General features: G+C 47.1%; 1 protein-coding gene across 3 annotated transcripts in view; it reads left to right on the top strand.

Moving 5' to 3' along the window:
* Positions 1 to 25782, top strand: part of SLC24A4 (solute carrier family 24 (sodium/potassium/calcium exchanger), member 4) — a 174057-nt gene that overhangs the window by 90519 nt on the left and 57756 nt on the right. For all 3 annotated transcript variants that reach the window (XM_011949392.1, XM_011949391.1, XM_011949390.1), the window contains exon 3: positions 23420 to 23496. In XM_011949392.1, the coding sequence (XP_011804782.1) occupies positions 23420 to 23496 (77 nt within the window). The remainder of the gene's footprint in view (positions 1 to 23419; positions 23497 to 25782) is intronic.

Below are 25782 nucleotides of genomic sequence, written 5' to 3'. Positions count from 1 at the left end.
TGTTTTACAAAGAGAAAACAGACATGGCACAGTGAAAAACCTTGCCCAAGGCCACACCACTAGTAAGTGTAGAGCAAGAATTTGAACCCAGGCAGGGAAGGTCTGCCTTGCCTCTGCGGTCTCTGGATGAAGGTGTGGAGTGCCTCTCATCTGGATGCGGTGAATTGTACACAGATAAAGCAGAATAACCAGGCATTATTGCAAGTTTAGTATTTGATTGATAACACAGAAATTCATCCAAAGATAAGTTTCTACACCTGCCTGATGCGTAGACCCATGGGGAGTGTGTTCATGTCATGTGCTTTCCATTAGCATGGATTTGAGCACCTCTTGGACACACTCTGAGCTCTCCCCTCAGAATGACAATCACACCTCTGGCCCAGCCCTGTCAGTTACGGATGAGGAAATCAGGTCCCAGAGAGGGAGGTCAGGCATTTGGTGAGGATGGGAGCTGGGACTCAGACCCCCCATGTTGACTTCCCATGCAGTGCTCCCTTCACTCTGCCAGCAAGCCCTCCATTAATCAGTGTCTCTGTGTTCATAGTGCATGGAAACCCAACGTTGAGTTGAATATCCTAGAGCCTCTGTTGAGGACACTGGCCTGGAATCCCAAGCTGTCCATCTACTTCCCTAAATCCTCCCACCCACCCCACGATCAGGGTTGAGAAGCCCAGCCAGAGCTCCAGTGCTCATTTTCTCTCTCTCCCAGTCAGTTGCTGCTAATAGCAAACATTTTCCATGCCCGGCGTGAGAACTGCCCCTTTTCTAACCATCTCTGAGACCAGGTAATTCCCTTCTTTCATTTAGGTTCTTACCTAAAAGCATCTATAGTTGGTGGCCCCAAGAGCCCGCTGTCTCTCGGTCAGAGCTGTCTTGGTTGTTTGTATGAGATAGAACCAAGTCCCTGTAGCTTATGGTTTCCCTGACCCCTGCGCTGGTGGAGGAGGAAGAGAAATCCATATTGCCTCCTGATCTTTCTTTTTAGAGTTTCCTGTAGCTCAGTGTGTGAAGTTCCCTAGGATTATGTGCCTTCCTTCCCACACCAACAATGATTGAGCACCTACTCGACATCAGAGGCACTGTCTAGAGATAAATAAGGCAGATGCAAATGCTTTGGACAAGACTGCCAAATAATCTTCTAAGATAGGAACTGGGTCACACATGATTCCAAGGTTAAGACCTCTGCCCTGTGGGGCATGTTCTAACAGTGGCAGTGGCTGAGTGTGTTTGGACTTCTGGTTGCAAGTGACAAAAAAATAAAAATAAAAAATAAAAATAAACCTGGACTGAGCAAAAGATGAGAGGTGATCAGCTCCGGAATGGAGAAGTCCGGGGCCAGCTGTGGGCATGCCCGGCTCAGGATTGGCTCATCTCTCTTCCATGCTGTCTTCCTCCCTAGCCAGTCTCCCTCTACAAAGGGGCCTTGAGATGTACAAGCCTGCAGTTTACCACTTTGGGGGTTGGCAGAAAGAAAGGCTCACCTGTTCAAAAAGGTCTAGCAAAATTCCTGGGACTGACTCACATTGGACCATTTGTCTGTGGCTGAACCTGGGGTCAGGCACCCAGGCTCTTACCTGAAACATATCTATAGTTGGTGGCCCCAAGAGCCTGCTGTCTCTCCGCTGGAGCTGTCTTGGTTGTTTGTGCAGGACCAGCCCCACTCAAATCATATGGATGAGAACAGGGGAAGGGCGATTTCCCCCAGGAGAACCAGGGTTTTAGGGTGCTGGACAGGCAAAAACAGTAGGCATTGATGTTAACCCTGTCAATGCCCTGCACTCTGAGTAGCCGACTCTGGTGTGATCTGGCTCCGATCTGCATTTGGTGGGATGCTTCTGTCCTTTTGGGCACAGGGTGTGTGGCCACAGCCCACAGCCCTCCTGTCCCCTCCAGTGTCCTGTCCCCATCTCAGTTCATAGTGTCACCATGCCCTCATCCCCCTTGCTGGAGACCACAGCTTTCTCCCTCCACACCACGTCCATCCTCCATCCTGCGGGTCAGGGGGCGGTAGCATCTCTACATCGTCCCCTCCTCTCTATTTCCATGTTACTTCAACAGCTTCTACCTGAAGCTTCTGTCCTGTTCCTTCCCACCTCCTCACCACCCTGCCTGATGTTGCTAAAATAAGGGCCAACCAACTATAGCCTGCGGGCCAAATTCAGCTCCCCACCTGTTTGGAATACATCCCGCAAGCCAAAAATGGTCTCCACGTTTTTCAATGATTGGACAAAGTTAAAAAGGAATACTATTTTATGACACATGAGAATGATAGGGAATTCAGATTTTAGTGAACATAAATAAAGTTTTATTGGAACACAGCCATGCTGATGTGTTTATGTCTCATCTGCGGCTGCTTTCATGCTACAGCGGTAACGTTGGATAGTTGCGGCAGAGACCATATGGCCCGCAAAGCCTGAAATATTTACTGTCTGTCTGGTTCTTTCCAGGAAGACGTTTGCCAACTGTTGGTTTAAGATACTCTCGTCCTGTCGTTCCTGTGCTCAGCAATCTGCTGCTGCTCTCCAATAAGGAGAGTCCTTATCCTGAAACTCGGTGTCCTCCAATCCTTCCAGTCCCATGTTCCAGTCTTCCCATTGCGGCCTTCCCACCTCCAGAAAACCTGCCCAGAATTCCCAGTCTCCTGGGCTCCCTCCTGCCCCTCTGCCTTAGCATCCAGTTCATTCCTTTGCCTAGAAACTGTCTCTCCTTCCACCTGGATGTCTCCCAGGAAATCCTGAACCCATCTCCCAGCTCTTCCCTGAGTCATCTTTGCTGAGTTAGAAATTAATTGTTCCCTCTTCTGCGTTCCACTAAAGCTCCATTTAAACCTCTCCCCACGGCATGTGTCTTGTTACAGTCACCATTAGCTGCACATCTGTTTCCCCCTCCTCCATAGGTTGCGAACGTTGCCTGATTTATCCGTATTCCCTTGCAGCCCTCAGCACAAATCCTCCCAGTAGATGCCACACGCTCTGTGCTTGTTGGAAAAATTGAAAGTCAAAATCTGGGCTGGGAGCAGCTTCTGTTCCAGGGACAGACCTGCTGGTTGTATAGGAACACAGCACTACAGAACCACAGATGGTGGAAGACAAATATTAAACTAAGGCAGAATGAACAGGGATTTGCTGTCATCCTATAGTTTGTGGGTAGAGATAGGCAAAAGATGTGCCATTGTTGGAAGAGGTGTATTTGAATCGACTGAATGAGACTTTAAGGAGAGGTCAGGACAGAGGAGAAGGGGTGAGAATCAGAGAATTTTCTTACATGTTCCCAGCCACCCAGTTTTGGTAGAGAGTTCTTTGAGAGAGGAGAACATGTGCTTTGAGAGCATGTGGACCAGTAGATAAATTGTGTGTGAAGGGAGAGTGTGAATGGCTGCATTACAAGCAGGCGGGCATCAGTGTTCAGTGGGCAAAGACAGCAGCCATCATTTTAACCATAGACCACAGTTTCTCACCTGGATGCTATTGGCATTGGGGGCTGGATAATTCTTTGTTGTAGGAGGCTGTCCTGTGCTTTGAAGGATGTTTAGCCATGTCTCTGGCTCTACCCACTAAATGCCAGTAGCACCTGTCCCCCAGTTGTGACAACCAAAAATGTGGCCAGTGTCATAGGCAAAGGCAGAGGGTGAGGGGGACAATCATCCCTGGCTGAGAACTGCTTCCCCACATGAGGGTTTCTCACACTACCTGTGGCGAAAGACTTGTTAACTTTATTTGACCAATATGCTTGTCAAATACTAGAAAAAGAAATCCCTAGAAAAAACTGTCATGGTGGCTCACTCCTATAATCCCAGCATATTGGGAGGCCAAAGTGGGAGGATCCCTTAAGTCCAAGAGTACGAGACCAGCCTGGGTGACACAGTGAGACCTGGCTCTACAAAAACAAACAAAATTAGCTGGGCATGAAGATGCATGCCTGTAGTCCCAGCTTCTTGGGAGGCTGAGGTGGGAGGATTGCTTGATCCCGGGAGGTTGAGGCTGCAGTGAGCCATGATCGCACCACCACACTCCAGCCTGGGTGACAGAGCAAGAATCTGTCTCAAAAACAAAAAAAAAGGAAAACAATCACATGGTTGCCACAATCTCAAATTGCTTCACAAGTGTTTAGATGCCCATTCTTACTCTCTGTTCCTGTTCTGTCATGAGTGGGTGACAGAGTTCACAGGCCACACTTTAGCACAGCCCTAGACCCAGAATCATGTTAGAGAATGTTCTCTGCGTGGGTGGAGGTCACCATGTGCTCTGGAATTGTGTCCCTGTGAGGCCCTTGCCACGATGCATGGTGCATCGTCTTGGTCCAGTAGCCTTTCCTTTGGGTGTGCACCTGCAGGTGGGGGGATGGTGTTGGACTCATGGTTAAAAGGCGACGGTTCACCTTGTGCTGGCAGGTGTTTCATGGCCACTCTTTGACGCACCTCCATGGAGGCCTGGCCTTGTTGAGAATTCTCCTGTGGAAGGACTGGACTTGTTCTTTTCCACTGATCTTCTCATGAGTTGTTTCATTCCCTGATCATTTTCTAAAGCTAGGGGCTTTGAAACTGGAGGTCAGGCCTCCTGCCAGTGCATTCCTCTGGCAGGCTGTCCCAGGAAACAGGGTGGATGATGTTCCAAGGCTTCTCCATGGTGAGTGGTGAGTGTGGGAGGTTTGACCTCTTACCTTTGGTCCTGGGGCCCTGCCTTGGGTCGTGAGCCAGAATAGACTCACAAATGGTGGGAGATGCACTGGGAAGAATGCATGGATTTTATTTTTTATGTTTGTATTTTTATTTATTATTTATTTATTTATTTTTGAGATGGAATTTCACTCTTGTCACCCAGGCTGGAGTGCAATGGCGTGATCTCGGCTCATTGCAACCTCTGCCTCCTGTGTTCAAGTGATTCTCCTGCTTCAGCCTCCAGAGTAGCCGGGATTATAAGTGCCCACCACTACATCCAGCTAATTTTTGTATTTTTAGTTGAGATGGGGTTTCACCATATTGGCCAGGCTGGCCTCTAACTCCTGACCTCAGGTGATCCACCCACCTTGGCCTCCCAAAGTGCTGGGATTCCCATGAACTACTGTGCCTGGCCTCTATGTTTTTATTTTTTTTTTTATTTCTGTAGGTTTTTGGGGAACAGGTGGTATTTGGTTACACAAGTAAGTTCTTTAGTGGTGATTTGTGAGGTTTGGGTTCACCCATCACCCAAGCAGTATACACCGAACCCAATTTGTAACCTTTTATCCCTCACTCCTTTCCCACCTTTTCCCCCTGAGTCCCCAGATTCATCTTTATGCCTTTGCATCCTCATAGTTTAACTCCCACTTATAAGTGAAAACATATGATGTTTGGTTTTCCAATGCATGGGTTTTAAATTCTAAGCCGGAAACTTTGGAGATGTAGAAACATCCCCACCACCCATTCCCGAAAAGGAAAGTGTGTGTTGTGTGTGTGTGTGTGTGTGTGTCGGCCAGTGACTTTTGTGGTATCAGTGTTTCTAGCCTTCAGCTTAGATGTGAGGCCTAACGTGCCAGGTGAAGAATCCACTGCAGGTAAGCAGGGTGAGGGAGAGGCTGGTGGGAAGCAGAGACGTATTTCTCTACGTTGGTGATCAGGGTCTTTCCTGCTATGCTCTGTGTGCTCTACCCCAAGGGAACTTGGTACAAAGGAAATTGAGCTGAGATACCATGGTGATCCGGTGTCTTTGGATCACTTTATACTGTCCTCTTCCTGAGGAGGAAACTGAGGTCAGCACTGCCAAAATAACAGCAGCAGAACTGAACTTTCCAGACTTTTAATCCAGTGCACGTTGTCAGATTCTTTACTGCCTCATTAATTTTGCTGGTGTTTTTGAAGAGAGATGATGGGTCCAAAGAGATGCCTAAGGAAGGAAAAGGCCACAGGCTGGAGGTTCAGTGAAGTCATTTGGCTCAGCTCCTATTTTGTTCTGTGATCCTGATGAAGCTCTGGTTTGTAACAGGCTGAGAACCTCCTCAAACCTCACGGTGCTTTTGTGGAAACTAAGGAACGATGTAATTTTCCACAAGCTCACAAAGGAAAGCCAATAATAAAATCCAGACGTTGGTGACTCTTCAGTGGAAATGTTTCTGACAGAGCCAAGGATAAGAATAAGCACCAAGCCTAGAAGGAATGAGGCAGACTTTTCTTGTTCTGAGATTTGAGGAAAAAGGGGTCATATATCCAGGTTACACCTGTAAGTCATTGTACACATTAAGCACTTACTATATGTAAGACAGACCTGGAAATACATTAAGCCTGTCAGTTTCTTTTCTACCTACAATCTTTCTTCATCCTATTAGTTGAACTGTAGTGCCTGGATGGTCTTGTTAGAATTGTAAATATTTACAAGGACCATGTACAGTCATGCACCATGTAACAACATTCAAGTCTACAACAAACTGCATATGCGACATGGTCCCCTAAGATTATACAGATAGGGAGCTGAAGAGTCCCTATCACCTAGTGACGTCTTGCTAGTCCTGACCCTCTGTAGGCCTAGGCTAATGTGTGTGTTCCTGTCTTTATTTTTGATTTAAAAGTTTAAAAAGCCAAAAAAAAAAAAAAAAAAAAGAAAAAAAGCTTATAGAATAAGAACATAAAGAAAATATTTTTGCATGACTGTAGAATGGGCTTGTGTTTTAAACTAAGTGTTATTAAAAGAGTCAAAAAACAGGCCAGGCGCGGTGGCTCAAGCCTGTAATCCCAGCACTTTGGGAGGCCGAGACGGGTGGATCACGCGGTCAGGAGATCGAGACCATCCTGCCTAACACGGTAAAACCCCGTCTCTACTGAAAAATACAAAAACACTAGCTGGGCGAGGTGGCGGGTGCCTGTAGTCCCAGCTACTCGGGAGGCTGAGGCAGGAGAATGGTGTAAACCCGCGAGGTGGAGCTTGCAGTGAGCTGAGATCCGGCCACTGCACTCCAGCCTGGGCGACAGAGCGAGACTCTGTCTCAAAAAAAAAAAAAAAAAAGAGTCAAAAAGCCAAAAACAATTTAAAAGTTTATGAAGAAAAAAAGTTACAGTAAGCAAAGGTTATTATTGACGAAGCATATTTTTAAAATTACTGTAGCCTGTGTCCAGTGTTGATAGACTTTTGTTTACAGTAGCGAACAGTAACATCCTGGGCCTTCCCACTCACTAACCACACACTCTCTCACTCACCCAGAGCAACGTCCACTCCTGCAAGCTCCATTCGTGGTAAGTGCCCTAAACAAGTGTACCATTTTTTATCTTTTAAACCATATTTTTTCTGTAGCTTTTCTATGTTTAGATACACAAATGCTTACCACTGTGTTACAACTGCCTGCAGTATTCAGTACAGTTGCATTCTGCACAGGTGTGTGGCTTTGGAGCAGCAGGCTTTATCGTATAGCCTAGGTGTGTCGTAGGCTAGACCATCTAGGATTGTATTAGTGCACTCTAGGATGCTTGTGCAGCAGTGAACTGCCTAACACATTTCTCAGAATGTATCCCCATCATTAAGCAACACAGGACTACAGTTGCTGAAGCAGCACCCACTGAGGAACTGTCTGCTGTGTGCAAGCAACTTTACAGAAGGAGAAGCTGTTTGTTCCTTTCCAGGGAGATCTTCCTGGGTCCTCCCAAATATAACGAATGGACTCAGGCCCTATTGCTAAATCCTGACCTAAGATTTCTTGCCTTGAGGTTACTCAGGGAACAGCAGGGATTTTGTCTAGGAAGAGAGGAAGGATGATGCCAAGGAGAAAGACTGCTCAACAGACAGGGAAGTCTGGGAGCAGGGGAGCAGGGGAACAGGGGTGGGAGACAGGGCAGGAGCCAAGAGTGCTGAGGGGGTCCCTGGCTCACGGCTGTCAGGCTCCTCCTTGAACTCTACATGCTCGTCCTGCTGTCAGCCTGGCCTCCTGGTTCTGCTCATCTGGGAGCAGCTGTGGCTCCTCACTGTTCCTATCCCAACCCCAGGGTGCCATAGTCCAGTGTACTGGTCGGAGTTTTCCAGAGAAGCAGAACCCACAGGAGGTGCACACATACACAAACAGGCCCTGTATCTATCCTATATGTGTGTGTGTTGTGTATGTTCATAAAGAGATTTATTTTAAAGAATTAATTCATATGATCATAGGGACTGACAAGTCCAAAATCTGTAGGCCAGGCCAGCAGATTTGAAACTCCCAGGCAAGAGCTAATGCTCTTGAGGACAAATTTCTTCTTCTCCAAGAAACCTCAGTTTTTTTGGGGGGGTTTGTTTGTTTGTTTGTTTGTTTTTTGATACAGAGTCTCACTCTGTCCCCCAGGCTGGAGTGCAGAGGCGTGATCTTGGCTCACCGCAACCTCCACCTCCTGTGTTCAAATGATTCTCATGCCTCAGCCTCCTGAGTAGCTGGGATTACAGGCATGAGCCACCGTGCCCAGTCAATTTTTGTGTTCTTAAGGCCTTCAACTGATTGGGTTGGAGTTGAATTCATACCCACATTATTGAGGGTAATCTTCACTTAAAGTCCATTGATTGTAGATGTTAACCACATCTATAAAATACCTTCACAGCAACCCCTAGATTTATGTTTGATTAAATAACTGGGTATGACTACGACTGCCCAGCCAAGTTGGCACATAGAACTCACCATCACATGTGGCTGGCAGCCCAGCCTGACCTCAGAACTGGAGCTTGCCAGAAGTGAAGGGAGGCATCATTCCAGCCTTCCTCCAGGTCCCTTCCCAGTTAGTGGCAAGCACAGACCGTTTGCTCTGGCAAGTCATCCACCTTCCTTTGGCTTTGGGTGGAGGTGCTTCTGAATCTAGGCACCATGCTGTAGCAGCTACCTTCCCGCAGATGTTCTCTCTCATTGAACTTGAGGCTGTCTAGAATGAGGAAGTACCTGGTGTCCATGGTGGTAATGATTGAAGTCTCTCCTGGCATGTTGCCATGGGCTAGTTTGACATCTCCTGGCTAATTGGTGTTCATTTTTATTCCAGGTCCTTGTACTCCTAATAAGGAGAGTGAACATGAAATTTATCATCCAAACTGTGACACTTTTGAGAGAAGGGGATACTATTCATTATACTAGACAGCAGATGTGAATCAGGACTGTCCAAGAGAAATCAGAGGATATGAATGATCCAATATTGACAACTGCTGTGTTATTCATAAGAGTTCACTCATACAGAAGTTGTTTTCATGCTTGTGTTTCATGAATAAAGGGTCAGTCAAGTCAACAAATATGAGGGCTGAGTTGTTTCTCCCCAAAAGATATGGTGAAGTCCTAACCTGGTATTTGTAAATGTGACCTTCATTGGAAATCGGGTCTCTGCAGAGGTACTTGGTCAAGAAGAGGTTATACTGGATGAAGGTGGGCCCTAAATTCAGTCACTGGTGTCCTCATAAAAAGGCCATGTGAAGACACAGGGACAAAGAGGGGAAGGTCAGATGAAGATAGGGGCAGACATTGGGGCTATCTGGGCCCACAGGCCAAGGAATGCCAGGGACTGCCAGCTGTCACAGACACCGGGAGGAAGACATGGAGCTGAATGCCCCTAAGTCTCCAGAAGGAACCAACCCTGTCAACACTTTGATATTGAATTTCCAGCCTACAGAACTGTGATAAAATACGTTTCTGGGCTGGGTGCGGTGGCTCACACCTGTAATCCTAGCACATTGGGAGGCCCAGGCAGGCGGATCATGAGGTCAGGAGCTAGAGACCAGCCTGGCCAATATGGTGAAACCCCATTTCTACTAAAAACATAAAAATTAGCTGAGTGTGGTGGCGTGTGCCTGTAGTCCTAGCTACTCAGGAGGCTGAGGCAGAAGAATTTCTTGAGCCTGGGAGGCGGAGGTTGTGGTGAGCCAAGATCGCACCACTGCACTCCAGCCTGGTGACAGAGTGAGACTCTGTCACAAAAAAAAAAAAAAAAAAAAAAAAAAAAAAAAAAAAAAAAATTCTGTTACAGTTTTAAGTATATACTACTTTGTTAAGACAGTCCTAAGAAACTCTATTGTAAAAGCCTCAATATAAGTACCTACTATGTGCCAGGCTCTGATCTGAGTGTTGGAGATACATCATGATCAACAGCAGTAGCAGCTCATTCTCACAACGTCAAGGTGCGTCCCTGGAACTTTTCACAGACTATTGGCCATATGGTCTAGTCAGACAACGAAAAATTGTTTCTGCAGATGGATCAGACAACACAAATGTACTTGCAGCTCAAATTTAAGTCTAGAGTCCACCTCTACCAGCTGAGAATACCCACGGTGGGTGTGGGCATTTTTTCACAGGGGGGCCTGTCCCTGAATAAATTGGTTTCTGTTCTTGTCATCAGCAATAGTGAGCTGGCTCAGGTGATATTGTAGTCTTGTTTCCTGGGATGCCGAGTACCTGGTGTCATGAACCTACCTGAGAATGGGTCCCGGCATCAGAGCCCTCACTGCTTCTCAGGCTTCTGTGGCTGAACTCCAGCCTCTGGAGATAAGCTCACCTTCAAGCAGTGGCAGGAACCAGATCCGGCCTTGTGCCAAAGTTTCCTCCAGGGGAGGCACGGTGATGGCTGATGTGTGCTGTGTTCAGGTGCATGAACCGAGGGGCTTGTTACTTGTTCATCCTTGCCATGAACAGTGCGACGACAAGAAAACCAGTGGGGAGCCCTTAAAGTTTTTCAGTGGTAATATGCTTTCCTTTTCCTAGAGTTTATCAGACGTTCAACAGGTCTCTCCTCAATGAAGTGTAACTTGAGTACAATAAAATACACAACATTGTAAGTGTAACTACCACTCCAGTCAAGATCTAGGTCATTTTCATCATCCTAGAAAGTTCCTTGTGCCTTTTGCTGATTGGTCCCTCCCCTACTAGTGGTTCTGATTTCTATCACTGACCTTGGTTTTGACTGTGCTTGGGCACCATATCAATGGGATTATACCATTGGTACTCTTTTGTGCTGGATTCTTTCATACACCACAGTTTTTTTGTTTTTGTTTTTTAAGACAGTTTTACTCTGTTGCCCAGGCTGGAGTGCAGTGGCACAGTTTCTGCTCTCTAAAACCTCCGCCTCCCAGGTTCAAGCAATTCTCATGCTTTAGCCTCTCAAGTAGCTAGGACCACAGGCATCCACCACCATGCCCAGCTAATTTTTATATTTTTAGTAGAGACGAGGTTTCACCATGTTGGCCAGGGTGGTCTTGAACTCCTGATATCAGGTGACCTGCCTGCCTCTGCCTCCCAAAGTGCTAGAATTATAGACATGAGCCACTGTGCCAGGCCCATACACCATGTTTTTAAACTTCATTCTTTTTAAAAAAATAAATCATAGCAAATTGACTAAAACATTTCTACGATAAAGCATTTGGAAAGCGGCCCTGGAAAGGGAAGCCGTTTAGAATTCCTCCACCCGCCATAACTGCTATAATGGTTTTGGTATACTTCCATCCAGTTCTTTTCATTTGCTGATTTGTGTATAGCTGCAAACAAACCATGAGTGATTTCGTGTGTTGCTTTTTTCATTTATGATAAACATTTTTTCCACATCCAGTGTCTCTAATTATCCTTCTGGGTGGTACTCTATCTAAAATGCCCTGTGAGGGCAGGCACTTTTGCCTGTCTTGTTCACAGATGTATTGTTTACAGAATCTAGAACAGTGCTGGGGCCTGGTGGGTAATAGTAAATATTTGTGGGAAGATTAGAGGAAAGTGTCCAACTCCGTAATCATTATCCTATTCCTGGGCCATCCGTGGCTTCCGGCGCCTTGCTAGTGGAGGTAACATGCATCTTCACACATGATTTTCACCCTGATATTTTGAATGTCACCCTTAGAAGAAATTTCACGTGAGAAACTGTTATGTCAAAGAGAAGAAACGTATTCTTGGCTTTTGATAGAGTCAAGTACTGTTGAGAGCTGGATTATCCAGATTTGAGATTTGGCTCTGCCACTTACTGGCTGCACGTTGGGCAAATTACTTAACCTTTCTGTTCTCTAGTTTGCCGATGTTTGAAACGGTGCTAATGACAGCATTTCCTAGGCTCATTGTGAGCTTGAAATGTAGAAAGTACTTGACATGTAGTAAGCATTGTATATGTATTGCTATGTATGTTTCATATGTAGAACATTGTATCATGCTAAAAATAATTGAACCTATTTTTCCAAAGAAATGGTTTCCCTTAATGAGGCCCATCCTTTTGATAAACTCAGTGGTCGTTGTGTTGCCCATTGGTGACTAACTCAGAGTTTGGTTGTGCAGTACATAGGAATCTAGGTTCTGAATCTACTTTTATTTTATGTATTAATTTATTGAGACAGTGCCTCACCCTGTCATCCAGGCTGGAGTGGCATTGGTGCCGTCACTACTCACTGCAGCCTTGACTTTCTGGGCTCAAGTGATCCTCCCACCTCAGCCTCCTGAATTTAGCTCACAGGCATGCACCACCATGCCCAGATAATTTTTGTATTTTTTTAGAGACAGAGTTTTGCCATGTTGTCCAGTCCAGTCTTGAACTCGTGGACTCAAGCAGCCCTCCCACCTCAGCCTCCCAAAGTGCTGGGCTTACAGGTGTGAGCTGCCGCACCCAGCCCCTAATTTGCTTCATTTCATTTCATTTCATTTCTTTTTTTTTTGGGACAGAGTCTCACTTGCTTTGTTGCCCAGGCTGGAGTGCAGTGGCATGATCTCGGCTCACTGCAACCTCCGTCTCCTGGGTTCAAGCAATTCTCCTGCCTCAGCCTCCCGAGTAGCTGTGATAACAGGCACGTGCGACTATGCTCGGCTAATTTTGATATTTTTAGTAGAGACGGGGTTTTGCCATGTTGACCAGGCTGGTCTCGAACTCCTGGACTCAAGCAATCTGCCTGCCTTGGCCTCTCAAAGTGAGGCCTCCTAAAGTGCTGGGATTACAGGTGTGAGCTACCGTGCCCAGCCTAATTTACTTTAGGTATTAAGTATATGCCTTGTCTAGTAGAGGTAAAGACAATACAGGAACAAACTGTCACCACAGCACTCTGAGAACACTTAACCTAGTGTAGGAGAAAGGCAGTATAGATACAGCTGAAGATTGCTGCTAATTGTGGAAAGAAACAAAGACCACACAGATGAAAACAACCCAAGGTAGTTTTTCAGAGTTTGCTGTAGCAAAGGAGTCAGCTGTCATCACTGGTGTTTGGTAGGGACTCAAAGTCAGGCAAGGGAGCGGGGGAGGGGGGCTTCACAGCAGGAAAGAAAGGGCAGGCTTCAGGCGTGCCCTGGGTGGAGGCTGTTGGCGTGAGGCAGCTAACTGGAAGCAGGCCATTGTGTGCATTGGTTTAGGCAATATTTTGCCTTCCCAGGGCTGCCATAACAAAGTAGAACACACCGGGTGACCTAAAACAACAAAAATTTATTCTCCCACAGTTCAGGAGGCCAAAAGTCTGATTTCAAGGTATCAGCAGGATTGATTCCTCCTGGAGTCTCTGAGAAAATCTGTTCCGGGCCTTTCTCCTGGCTGCCAGCATTCCTTGGCTTGTAGACATACCACTCCAACCTCTGCCTTCGTCATCCCATGCCTTGTTCTCGGTATCTCTGTGTGTCCCCTACTTTTCTTATAAGACCACCAATCATTGGATTCGGGGTCCCCTGTAATCCAGTGTGACCACATTTCAACTTAACTACCTACTTCTGCAAAGACCTTATGTCAAAGACTGAATTGTGTCTCCCCAAGTTCATGTGAAGTGATGGTATTTGGAGATAGGGCCTTTAGAGAGGTAGTTAAGGTTAAATAAGGTCATAAGAGGGGGGCCCTAATCAAATAGGATGGGAGTCTTAGTCCTTTTAGTGTTGCTATAAAGTAACACCTGAGCCTGCATAATGTGTGAAGAAAAAAGGTTTCTTTAGCTAATGATTCTGATGTCTGGGAAAGTTCAAGAGTGGGCATCTGCCTCTGGTGAGGGCTTCAGGCTGCTCCCACTGATGGCAGAAGGTGAAGGGGAGCCAACTTGTGCAGAGATCACTTGGTGAGAGAGGAAGCAAGAGAGAGGGAAAGGAGAGATGCTCTGTTTAACAACCAGCTCTGGACAGGCATGGTGGCTGATGTTTATAATCCTAGCACTTTGGAAGGCCAAAGTGGGAGGGTTGCTTGAGGCCAGGAGTTTGAGACCAGCCTGGGCAACATAGTGAGACCCCATCTTTAAAAAATAAAAATAAAAAAATAAAAAGCCAAAAATATATATAAGCTGGATGTGGGTATGGTGGCACATGCTTGTGGTTCCAGTTACTCAGGAAGATTAAGCAGCAGGATCGTTTGAGTCCAGCAGGTCAGGGCTGCAGATAGCTATGATTATGTCACTGCACTCCAGCCTGGGCGACAGAGCAAGACTCTGTCTCAAAAATAAAAACAAAAACAAAACCCAGCTCTCGCGGAAACGAATAGAATGAGAAGTCACTCACCACTTGCGCCCAGGGCATTAGTCTATTCATGCGGGGCCTGTCCTCATGACCCGAACACCTCCTAGGAGGCACTACCTCCCACACTGGGAATCACATTTGAACGTGAGATCTGGAGGGAGCAAACATCAAACTATAGCAACTGATGTTCTCATAAGAGGAGGAAGAGACACCAGACACCAGTGTGTGCAGAGAAGAGGCCGTGTGAGGACACGGGGAGAAGGTGGCTGTCTACAAGCTAGGAAGAGAATCTTCACCAGAAACCAACCCTGCAGGCACTTTGATCTTCCAGCCTCCAGAGCTGGGAGAAAGCCAATTTCCATTGTTGATGATGTCTAGGCTGTGGTATTTTGTTATGACAGCCTCTGCTGACTGATACGTCTTATTTCCAAATAAGGTCAATGCTAAAGATTCCGGTGGACATGAACTATTGGAGGGACACTATTCAACTCACTACAGGGAGCCTATTTGTTTTTCTCTGGTTGGTCTTGAGTTGGAAGCAGGAGAAAACAGTAGAGAAGGTGGTTGTCACTAGCAAAACATGACCATTTTGGGCCAATTGCTGCAGAGGCTGTGGTCTGACATCCCAGGCTAGTTGCTCTGGAGCTGTGGGTCAGAGTCCTGTTGTCCTGTATGGACCAGCCATTATCTGTTTGTATTAATTCAGGCTCTGGCAATTCTGTTGTTAACTAACTGTGATGCTGAACAAAACATCTGACCTCTGACCTCATCGGACTTCAGGGTTCTCCTCTTTAAAATGGGGGGTTACACCTGTATGCAGTGGCTCACACCTGTAATCCTAGCACCTTTGGGAGGCTGAGGCAGGCAGATCACTTGAGCCCAGGAGTTCAAGATCAGCTTGGGAAATATAGTGATACCCAGTCTCTACCAAAAAAATACAAAAATTAGCTGGGCATGATAGTGCAAACCTGTAGTCCTAGCTGCTTGGGAAGATGTGATATGGGGGAATCACCTGAGCCTGGGAGGTTGAGGCTGCAGTGAGCTGTGATTGCACCACTGCACTCCAGCCTGGGTGACAGTGTGAGACCCTGTTTCAATCAATCAATCAATCAGTCAATCAATCAATCAATAAAAATAGGAAGTTAAGTGACTCTCAGCGGGGTGGGACAGGATCTTCAGCATCAGGGCAGGGAGAGGGGTGGGGTTGGCAAGGATGATGTCCTAAGAGTTGCGTCCTAAATCAGTCTGCTTAGTGTTACTATAAAGGAACACCTGAGGCTGGGTCATCAATAAAGAAGGTTTATTTGGGTCATGATTCTGATGTCTGGAAAAGTTCAAGAGTAGGTATTTGCATCTGATGAGGCCTCAGGCTGCTTCCACTCATGGCGGAAGGTGAAGAGGAGCCAGTGTGTGCGGAGATCACGTGGTGAGAGAGGAAGCAAGAGAGACAGGGGAAGAAGTACCAGGCTCTTTTGAAAACCACCTTAGGAAACATTGCCCTGTGACATTAACAAGTCCACTTCCCTTCCTGGGTAGAGAACAGCTGAACCACGTAGTACCTGGGCCCTTGTCCAGCTGTAGAAATTCTATAGTGGTTGCTCCTGGAAAGAACATTCCTGTTGCTGAGTCTTCCAGGCATATTTCCTTTTTCATGGCACTGAGTCTCTTTTGGAATGTACTGAAAGAAAGATAGGATTTTAAACTCCTTCTCATGCTAGTTAAGTCAGTGACTTAATCTAATTATTTTTACTCCTGTTTGGGACATGAGGGTGATGGTAGAAAATCTTAGATGTTCCAACAGTTGCCCATGAAAGGCATAAAATTCTTAGCAAAGTTATTTTAAACTGTACAATTGGGGGGGAAATCATAATTTTTTCTTTTGGTTTCTGGCACTGGGATGGTTTCTAAAACATATACCTTATATAAGTTGAAACAATAAAAATTCGAGGCTATTTAAATTACTTCCCAGCTTTCCAGTCTGGTTCTCATCGTTTCAGAATAAACGTCAAGGCTTAGAAGGTAGGGTTATTTTTAACAAGGGTAGAAAGCAAAGGGAGAGTGGCATGTTTTGAGGCAGTTTCTTTTTTTCCTTTAAAAAATTCAATTCACAGTTTACATTCCCTAAAGAGAATTGACTAATTGAAAGGTTTAAGAAAAACGAGCAGCTCACAGAAAGCACATCTCTGTCAAAAATAATCTGCCTGGTAAGACTAGGTGTGCAGCATCCAAGAAGCAGTTTGGGAAGACAGGGGCTGAGGAGGCAGGGCCAGTGCACCATCTCCTGGGGAGCCATCTGGGCAGAGGTCACACTCGGAGCTCTTGAGTTTACGTCAGAAGGGAGGGGCCCGATGTACATTCACTCCATAGGCATTTCATGAACACCTACTTTGTGCCAGGTTTGTGCCAGGACCTGGCAGCACAGGCATGACCAGTGTGGCTGGAGTAGAGTGGACACCACGGGGAAGGTGGCATGAGTGAGGCTGGAAGGGTTGGCAGGGTCAGACGGTGCAGGACCTTGAAGGCCAAAATGCAGTCTTTGGCATTTATCATAAGTGCTTGTTGAAAAGCTTGTCTGGCTGCCCTGTGGAAAACAGGAAGGAGCAGATTGAGAGAGGACCTGGGGACACCAGTTAGGGGACAGTGCAGTGGTCCAGCAAGAGAGGATGGGGGCAGAGGGACTCAAGAGCAGATCAGGGTAGGATTGCCAGGGCTTGTGCAGAATTGGCTGAAAAGGAGGTGGGTGTATCAGTGAGTGTTCCCTGCAGGAAATAGAAACCACGTTTAATATTTTCAACAGGAAGGAATTTAATTCAGGGAATGAGATGCTTACGAAATTACAGGGAAGGCTGAAGGAGCAGTGCTACGGTCTGCATGTTTGTATGTCCCCAGCATTACGTGGAAACCTAATTTCCAAGGTGACATATTAGGAGGTGAGGACTTTGGAGGTGACTGGGTCATGGGGGTGGAGTCTTCATGGTTGGGCTTAGTGTCCTTATAAAAGAGACCCCAGAGAGCTACCTGGTCCCTTCCACCATGTGAGGATGCAGAGAGAAGGCACCACGTATGAACCAGGACACTGGCCCTCACCAGACACCGAATCTGCCAGTGCCTTCATCTTGGACCCTGCAGCCTCCAGAACTGTGATAAGTAAATTTCTGTTGTTTTTAAGCTACCCCAGTTTATGATATTTTGTTATAGCAGCCTGAATGAACTGAGACAAGTAGGAAACGGAACGATCAAGTGTTCAGTAACATCCTATGCAGGAATAAGGAAGGGGACATGATTGCCAGGACAGCCTCTCGATGCTTAGGTCTCTGTAACCTTGGTTGCCAGTGGAAATGGCAGCAGGAAGAACACACTGCCTCTTTTCTGCCCTCTGAGGCCCCTAGGTTGGCAGAACCTACTTCACACCCTGAACCCTAGCTGCAAGGGAGCTAGGCTCCTCAGAACAGGAAGTAGGACTGGGCTGTGTGATCCTGTAGCACAGCCTGTGCACCCATATCTAGGGTCCCTGCGGGGAGGGTTCTTGGAAGGAAGTAGAAAAGGACATTGAATGCCTATTGGCCTGTCTACCTATCACAACATATGAGGAAGGAGGCGGTATCAAGGACAACGGCAGGATTTGTTTTATGCAGACTCAGATGGATGGGAGGCCACGCCCCGAGGCCAAGTTGAAGGTGCTTATAGGATGGCCGAGGAGTGATGTTCTGTTGTCTGCTGGGCATGTTAAGTCTTGAGCTCAGGAAAGATTGAAATTTGGGAGCTGGATGTGGAGATTAAAAAGTCAAAGGCAGGGAATGGTCACATGGGCAGAAGAGGGCCCAGGGTGAAACCCCAAGACCACCAGCATTCAGGTGTTCCTCAGGGGCAGGGGACCCTCTAGCGGAGACTGAGGTGAGTGAGGAGAGGTGAGGCCAAGGAAGCTAAGCAAGAATGTTCCCAAAAGGTGGGATCACCCAACAATATGGACGAATCTTAAACCATTTTGTTAAGTGAAAGAAGCCAGACTAAGAAGGCTGCATATTACATGATTCCATCGATATGGTGCTCTGGAAAAGGCAAATGGGGAAAAGGAAACGTCAGTGGTATGGCGCACCAGATAGGGGTGTGTTTCCACTGGCAGTGGAGGTTACAGAGACCTAAGTGTCAGGAGGCTGTCCTGGTAATCGGGTCTACTTCCTTATTTCTGCACAAGATGTGATTGGATTTGATTATTCCATTTCCCATGTGTCTCGGTCCATTCAGGCTCCTATAACAAAACATGGTAAACTGGGACGCTTAAACAACCAGGAGTGGGGGTGTGGGGAGGGGTGACTACAAAAAGCCAGCACAAGAGAATTTTAGGGGTGATGGAACTCTTCCGTCTGAGGTATGGTGGTAGATACACAACTGTAGGTGTTTCTCAAAACCCATTGAACTTCACACCATGAAGAATGAATTTTAGTGTATGCAAGATAGATAAATAGATTGATCTGTTCATTTATATACACATACGTTCATTCACATACAAATAGGAAGCAGTCACTTGTATTAAATGTTTCAAGATCAAGGAATGTAAGTGACAGTTTTTCTCTGGATCCGTTTAATAATGGCCTAGACCTCTGTATGAGTGAATTCTGGGCTGCAGGCAGAATTGACCTACACAATCCAATGTACGTTTCAGAGCATGGTCTCTTGGCATGGCCCTTAGAGCTTCCAAGAACAGAGGGCCTACTCCTGGGATGGAGGAGACCTTAATCCTGAGATGTGCATCCGGTGGGGGTCAGATACTCCAATAAAGAGAGCCTGGTATTAGTTGGGCTCCCAAGTTGGGTTCTTATCTGTGCCAGACTGTGTTGGTGTGACTGTAGGTGACTTTAGTCTCTGAGAGCCTCCACTTCCTCTCAATAAAATGAGAATAATGAGTTTCGCAGAATTGATTTGGGAGCAGGCTTCAAGGCTTGATGTGGGCACCACCCTCTCCTGGGGCTGGCTGCATGTTCCCCAACAACTCCCCCAGGTCAGTGACTCCTGACTTACTCTACTCCGCACATTGCAACAAGCTTCTCACTGTCTCTCGGTCATTTGTTTACTTGTCCTACAGAGCAAGAACGTCCATGAGGTTCCGTGCCTAATCCAGTGCCTGGCACATAGTAAATGCTCAGGAAACATGCATCGATTCACATTCTTTCAGGATCAGGGCATTTCCCACCTCAATAACCTTCCACCTTCTGACTAACTTTGCCTTTCCCCGAAAGTCGAGCCACCCTCTGAAAGGAAGAGCTGCCATGTCCGAGGGCGCTCAGGGTCTGTCAGGGTCTCATCCAGCCATTCCTAGACAGACCAGTGGCTACCAAGCGGGTACTCTGCACATGCTGTTGAATAAATCCATCCATTTTGAGAAGCAGGAGCAATGTTGGTGAAAGTTTGGGTCCCGGAAGGGGCAGCACTAATTCAGAGTGTCACCTATGGAGCTTTTTGTGTGTAAAGAAAACAGCTCAGGTGTGCCTGGAGGCCTCCGAATGGTGGACTGTAGAGTGCTGAGGGCACTGGAGGTGCTTCTGTCCCCAAGGACTTTGGAGTTTCCCCTCCAATGTTCAGGAAGGCAACTGGCAGGAAGGACCTCCTTCAGCTTCCCTGGGCCCTGCTCCTGTGCATGGGAGGGAGGCAGATGCCTGGGGCATGAGGACACCTGGGTGTGTCCAGGACCAAGAGTGATGGAAGCCACTTCTGGGCACCGAGGTCCAAAGGGGAGTGGGGAGCAGCTGCCTTCCCTCCTGTTCCCCTTTCCCTTCACCCCATGTCCCCAGGGCAGCGGGGTGCTGGGATCATCCCTGGTTCCTTGAGCCCAGCTCCACCTACTGATACATCTCTCCCTTCCCTCCACCCTCCACCTCCAGATTTCTGCAGCTTAAAGGCTTAGGCGTGACCTCAAAAGCCATGTGTATGTTCCCTGCTGATCCCTCCCTCCTCCCTGGTGGGGATTTGAGCGGACAGAGCAGGTTCAGCCCCCTCAGACACGCAAGCATCACGCCCTTGAACGTGGCCCAGTGGCTCCCGATCCCAGGAAGCCCATGGGAGGAGAAGGAAGCCTTTCTCAGGAACCTGGGATTACACTGCTCCAGGCTTCAGATTCTCGTGTGGCCCAAATCATCTCTTACTTTCTCGTTCTCTTGCTCTTTCTCTCTTTCTGCAAGAAGCTTTGTCTTCTATTTAGCTTTCATACACCAAGGCTGTGTGTTCTGTGGAGCCGTGGGGACGAATGGATGTCAAGGAATAACTCTCTAAGTTAATGATGCTGAGTGACTGGCAGCCTGGCTGAGCTCAGTAGTATCACTTCTTACGGCCCAGTTTCTGCTGTGATCTGCATTCCTAGGTGAGGAAACAGCCCCTGAGGTGTTAGCCAACTTGCCCAGGTCCCACAGGTCATCAGGAGCAGAGGCACTTCCTGAAACCTAAGTCCATCGGCTACTAGACACAGTGCACGGACCAGCTGTGTGGGACATCTGCAGTTCCAAGTTGTTGCTGTCAGTGACAAGGGTGGGAGGCCACAGAGTCCTGATCTATACCCACCCCCTTCACCATGCCAGTGTCTAGAGGATTTTAATCCTGACCTGTGGAGCAGACTGATCCCAGCTATCAGCAGACAGCTGGGGAGGGTGGGGTGGATATCTGCCTGCTCGCAGCCTTTGATGTCCCCACCAGGGCATGCCACACGTAAGGATGACTGATTCATCACCACAGAAGTCATTTGTTCTCCTCCACAGCGCCGCAGGATGCACACAGGGGTGCAAAGCAAGGCATGAGGCTGAACAAGTAGAAGTAGCAGCAGATTGTCACTGAAGAGACAGAGGGTCAGAGAGGTTTCATGATGTGACCAGGGTCACACAAGCTCATGCGTAGTCAAGCTAGGACTCCCGTCGACAGTGTGGTGTGATTTCCACTGGGCCAGACCGTCTCAGTGTTAGAGGCGGGGCTTAGCCTTGGACAAGGAACGTCAGGTCCCACTGTGAGTGCTGGCGTAGGTGCCTGGGTGCTTTGAGCGGCTTACTTCCCTCTCTAAGCCTCATCTGAAAACAGGAACGTTGATGGCCCTAGTGCCTGCCTTGTGGGTTCAAGATGTGCCAGGAAGATGTGGATGAGTACAGGGGATGGTGGGGCACAGGCAGCCGGGAACTCTGCCGGATGAGTACAGAGGATGGTGGGGCACAGGCAGCCGGGAACTCTGCCGGATGAGTACAGAGGATGGTGGGGCACAGGCAGCCGGGAACTCTGCCGGATGAGTACAGAGGATGGTGGGGCACAGGCCCGGGAGCTCTGCCGGTGACCACTGTCTTTGCTGGCAAAATTAAGGCCATAGATGCCATTCATTCTCCTCCGCAGCCCTCCAGGATACACATGGGTGTGAGGCTGAGTAGAAGTCTGTTCCTACCAAAGGCAAAGCCATTTAGAACCCATGTCCCCTCCCTGCTGGAGGCCAGGTGATATGTCCCCAGCAGCAGAAAGATGACATGACATTATTGTAATTTTCAAAACTTCTCATTTTTCAAAAATTTTAAAAGATGTTGTTCTAATTCCCAGGATTGGATAAATCAATCAGCTCTCAAAACCCTGATTTGGAGAATCAGGAGATGTCTCGAATTTTCATGGCAGAAATGTCTGTTGATCTGCATTGAAATATCCCAGCAGCTGCGTTTCTCCTGGAAGTAAGATCTTGGCCTCAAGAATGCCAATTCTCTGCCTATATAATTCTCCATCTCTGAGCTGACAAACCTTGAAGCCAGTCCGTGCCCTTGAACTGACAGCAGCAGCTCTATTAAAGAAGTTTGATTACGGAAAAAGAGAGAGATGTGAGGGAAGTGAAAGAATCTATTTTTCATTAAATGCTGCTTGTTTCAAAGTGGGAACATTTTCTGGGTGTCTGGGGAGCTGATGTTTTCTGTGGCTTGCTGGGAGAATCAGATCTTAAAAATCAGAAAAGTTTCCACATAAAGGAGAAAGCATCATTTTCAGAGCTTAGGGCCTAATTATATTTGCAGAGAAGGGATTTCTGTCCTGGAAGTTTATTTAACAAGCATTTATTGAGCACCCACAATGAACCACGCGTCATTCCAGGTGTTTAAGGGGTTTACAAGGGTAATAAAAGTATTCTAATAAGATGAGATGATACATATTGTTATTTTGTTAATATTTTAACCTTTGTTTATTCAGACACTTGCTAAGGTTGATTGAGAACTTACTGTGTACCAGGCCTGGCCTAGGTACTGAGGGTGCAATGGTGACCAGGGAAGTGTGGATCCCTGCCTTCCAGAAGCTTCCAGTGAAGCTAGTGTGATGAGAGTGGGTGGAGATCTGGGAGTGCCCTAAACAGGATCTGTGACAATGGTATTCATTCATGTATACGTCCATTCATGAGCGTGCTTATCCACTGATGATTTTGAATGTGGCAGTGGTAGGTGAGAAGGGATTATTTCTCTGTTACTGAGCAGATGAGTTGTCAGAGCTTCCTGGGGGTGCAGGAATGATGCTCAAACCCCAAGCATTTGATTTGGATTTTTTCTACATCTTGGCTATCATCAGCAATATGGCTATGAACATTGATGTGTAAGTTTTAGTGTGGACATATGCTTGCATTTCTCTTGGGTCTATACTTGCGAGTGGAATTGCTGGGTCATATGGTCTATGCTTAATCTTTTGAGGAACTGCCAGACTGCCTCCCAGGGCTGTACCATTTTACATTTCCATGAGCAGTGTTTGAGATTCCAGTACCCCCATATCCTTGTCAACACTTAACTACTATCTGTTCTGGGTTCTATCCATCGTATATGTGTGAAGTGTTTCATACTGTTTCTTAAAATGCAAGACATATCTAAAACATGATCAACTCTAAGGGGCTGGAATATCTTTGCATAATCCAGTATCCAGCAACTATTTCCTGAGAGCACTGGTCTGCCCCTGGACTGAGAAATGGTTGACCTTCTTGCTGATCAGTCCAAAGCCAGACGGGCTCTGCAGTTCCTTAATGAACTCCCAGATGTCAAGGGAGGTTTGTCAGGAGGCCCACAGATAACTAACACTGCCGTCTCTTCCTGTCTTCCAGCAATTCACGAGTTCCCCGCAGACCTGTTCTCCAATAAGGAGCGACAGCACGGAGCCGTCCTGCTGCACATCCTTGGTGTAAGTGGTCCTCCCAGAGTGGTCACCAAACTTCTAGCACGTGAAGGCTCTCTGCACAGCAGGGCAGAGCCGTGGCATGTCTGAGATCTTTTGTTCTTGTAACAGCCTCTCTGCACAGTGGGGCAGAGCCATGGCGTGTCTGAGATCTTTTATTCTTGTAACAACCCAGTGAGGAGAGTGGAGACTGGACACGTTTCACTCACAAAGAAATGGTGTCTTAAATGTGTTAGGTGACTTACCCAGTGTCACACAGCTAGTGGCCCCAGAGCCAACACAGGAATGGAAGTCTTTCCTGTACCCCGTTTTCTGCTTTTGTAAAACAGGGATGATGGTACCTATTACAGAGTGTGACTATGAGTGAATATGGGTCAAGGGCATCAGCGTTGCGTGGCACATGATAACTCCTACAAATGCTTGCTGTCCTGATTCCCATGACGACCCGTAAATTTTAGTACCTTCACATCACTATGTAGACAGTGCCCGAGTTAGGATGGTTCCACTTACTATTTTTCAGTGTTACGATGTTGCAAAAGTGAGACATATTCAGTATCACTGTTCTGGAAATATAAAGAAACTATACTGTGAATTTCGAAGTTTTCTCTTTCTGGGCCAGTGATACTCTCTCCTTATACTGGACAGTAGCACCAGTTGCAGCTCCCAGTCAGTCCCGTGGGCATGAGCATAAACAAGCAACCAGTACTTTACAGGGTACTGTGTTGCCAGATGAATCTGCCCAGCAGAAGAAAGAAATGGCTTTCCCCAGTGCTGAGAGCAAAACCTATCTCTTCTCCATGGGTCCTGGTCCTTGCCTCTCCCTCCAACCTCACAATCTCCATTTTCCACTCTCTCTGTTCTCCCTGTTGTTCTTCAAACGCTGTCAAACACACTCCTACCTCAGGGCGTTTGCACTGCTATTTCCTGGGAGATATTTTACTGGCCAGTTTGCTTCTTTGTTCCCCACTAAGGTAAGTCATAGGAGAGGATTTTCCTGGCTTCCTCACCACTGTATCTCTGATCCCCTTGGTAGTTCCTGGCACACGGGATGAGCTCAGTGAAGCCGTGCTGGCTGCTGAGCAGAGGGATGGGCCAGAGAGAGACTCCAGATATAAAACCATTTTAAAACTGCTGATCTGTGCTTACTTCATCATGAGACAGATGCTGAAACCAAAACCTAGAAATGTTTCTTATCCAAAGTCACTTGGCAAGTCAGTTCCAGAACCAGCCTTAGAATCTGGGTTCTTTGCTCCATGAACCTCCAAGTGTCAATGGCCTGTGTGTTTTAACGGTGCCAACATTATTAAGTAGCATCCCAGGAAATGCTGGATCTCAAGTTGCCATTTGTTTTGGCAGTGGATAGGCAGTCACTTTAGTGTCTTCCCTAAAAATAAAGGGAGCAAATCAGGATTGTTATTATTATTTTAAATTCTTAAAATGGCAGTTCTGAGTGCTTTCCTTTTTGGCCATTAGGGTTAGATCTTGCCTGTTGAGGGCAGACTCTGGTGCTAGGAGAGAGAGCTACTGCTTTAAGAAGAGATGCTTGAGAGAGTAGAAAAAAAAAAGTGTTTTTCCTGCTCTCAAACTTGCTCACCACATTCTGCTTCAACAAACACACAACAAAATGCGTGTGGGTTTTTTCCCCACATGCCAAGAATTCAGCAGATGCCAGTTGCGTGTCCTCTAACTCAATTCAGTTCTGACACTGTACCTAGAGACAGTGGCAGCTCCCACCCACCAAGGGCTCAGTCCCACAAGACTGCTTCTTCTTTAGACGGCAGATGCAGCCCTCAAGTTGTTTTACCTGTGCTTCTGAACAACCTGCTAAATCAGGGTTCCCATGACCCCCTCCTTGCGCTCAATTAATTTGCTAGAGCGGCTCACAGAATTCAGGGAAACACTTTGACTTCCATTTACCAATTTATTATACAGGATATTACCAAGGATACAGGGCCGGGTGCCTTGGCTCACTCCTGTAATCCCAGCACTTTGGGAGGCTGAGGTCAGAGGAGCACTTGAGTCCAGGAGGTCAAAACCAGCCTGGAAAACATAGTGAGACCCCCATATCTACAAAAATAAATAAATAAACAGAATTAGCTGGCCGTGGTGGTGTGCACCTGTAGTCCCAGCTACTTGGAAGGCTGAGGTGGGAGGATGATGAGCCCACGAGGTAGAGGCCTCAGTGAGCCAAGATGGCACTGCTGCACTCCAGCCTGGGTGGTAGAGACCCCGTCTCAAACAAAAAAGGATATGGATGAAGGGATGCATAGGGCGAGGTACTGGGGAAGGGGT

Source organism: Colobus angolensis, unplaced genomic scaffold, assembly GCF_000951035.1.
Source record: "Colobus angolensis palliatus isolate OR3802 unplaced genomic scaffold, Cang.pa_1.0 Scaffold3, whole genome shotgun sequence".
In the NCBI taxonomy this organism is placed as follows: domain Eukaryota; kingdom Metazoa; phylum Chordata; class Mammalia; order Primates; family Cercopithecidae; genus Colobus; species Colobus angolensis.
This window is presented reverse-complemented; position numbering and strand designations above follow the sequence as displayed.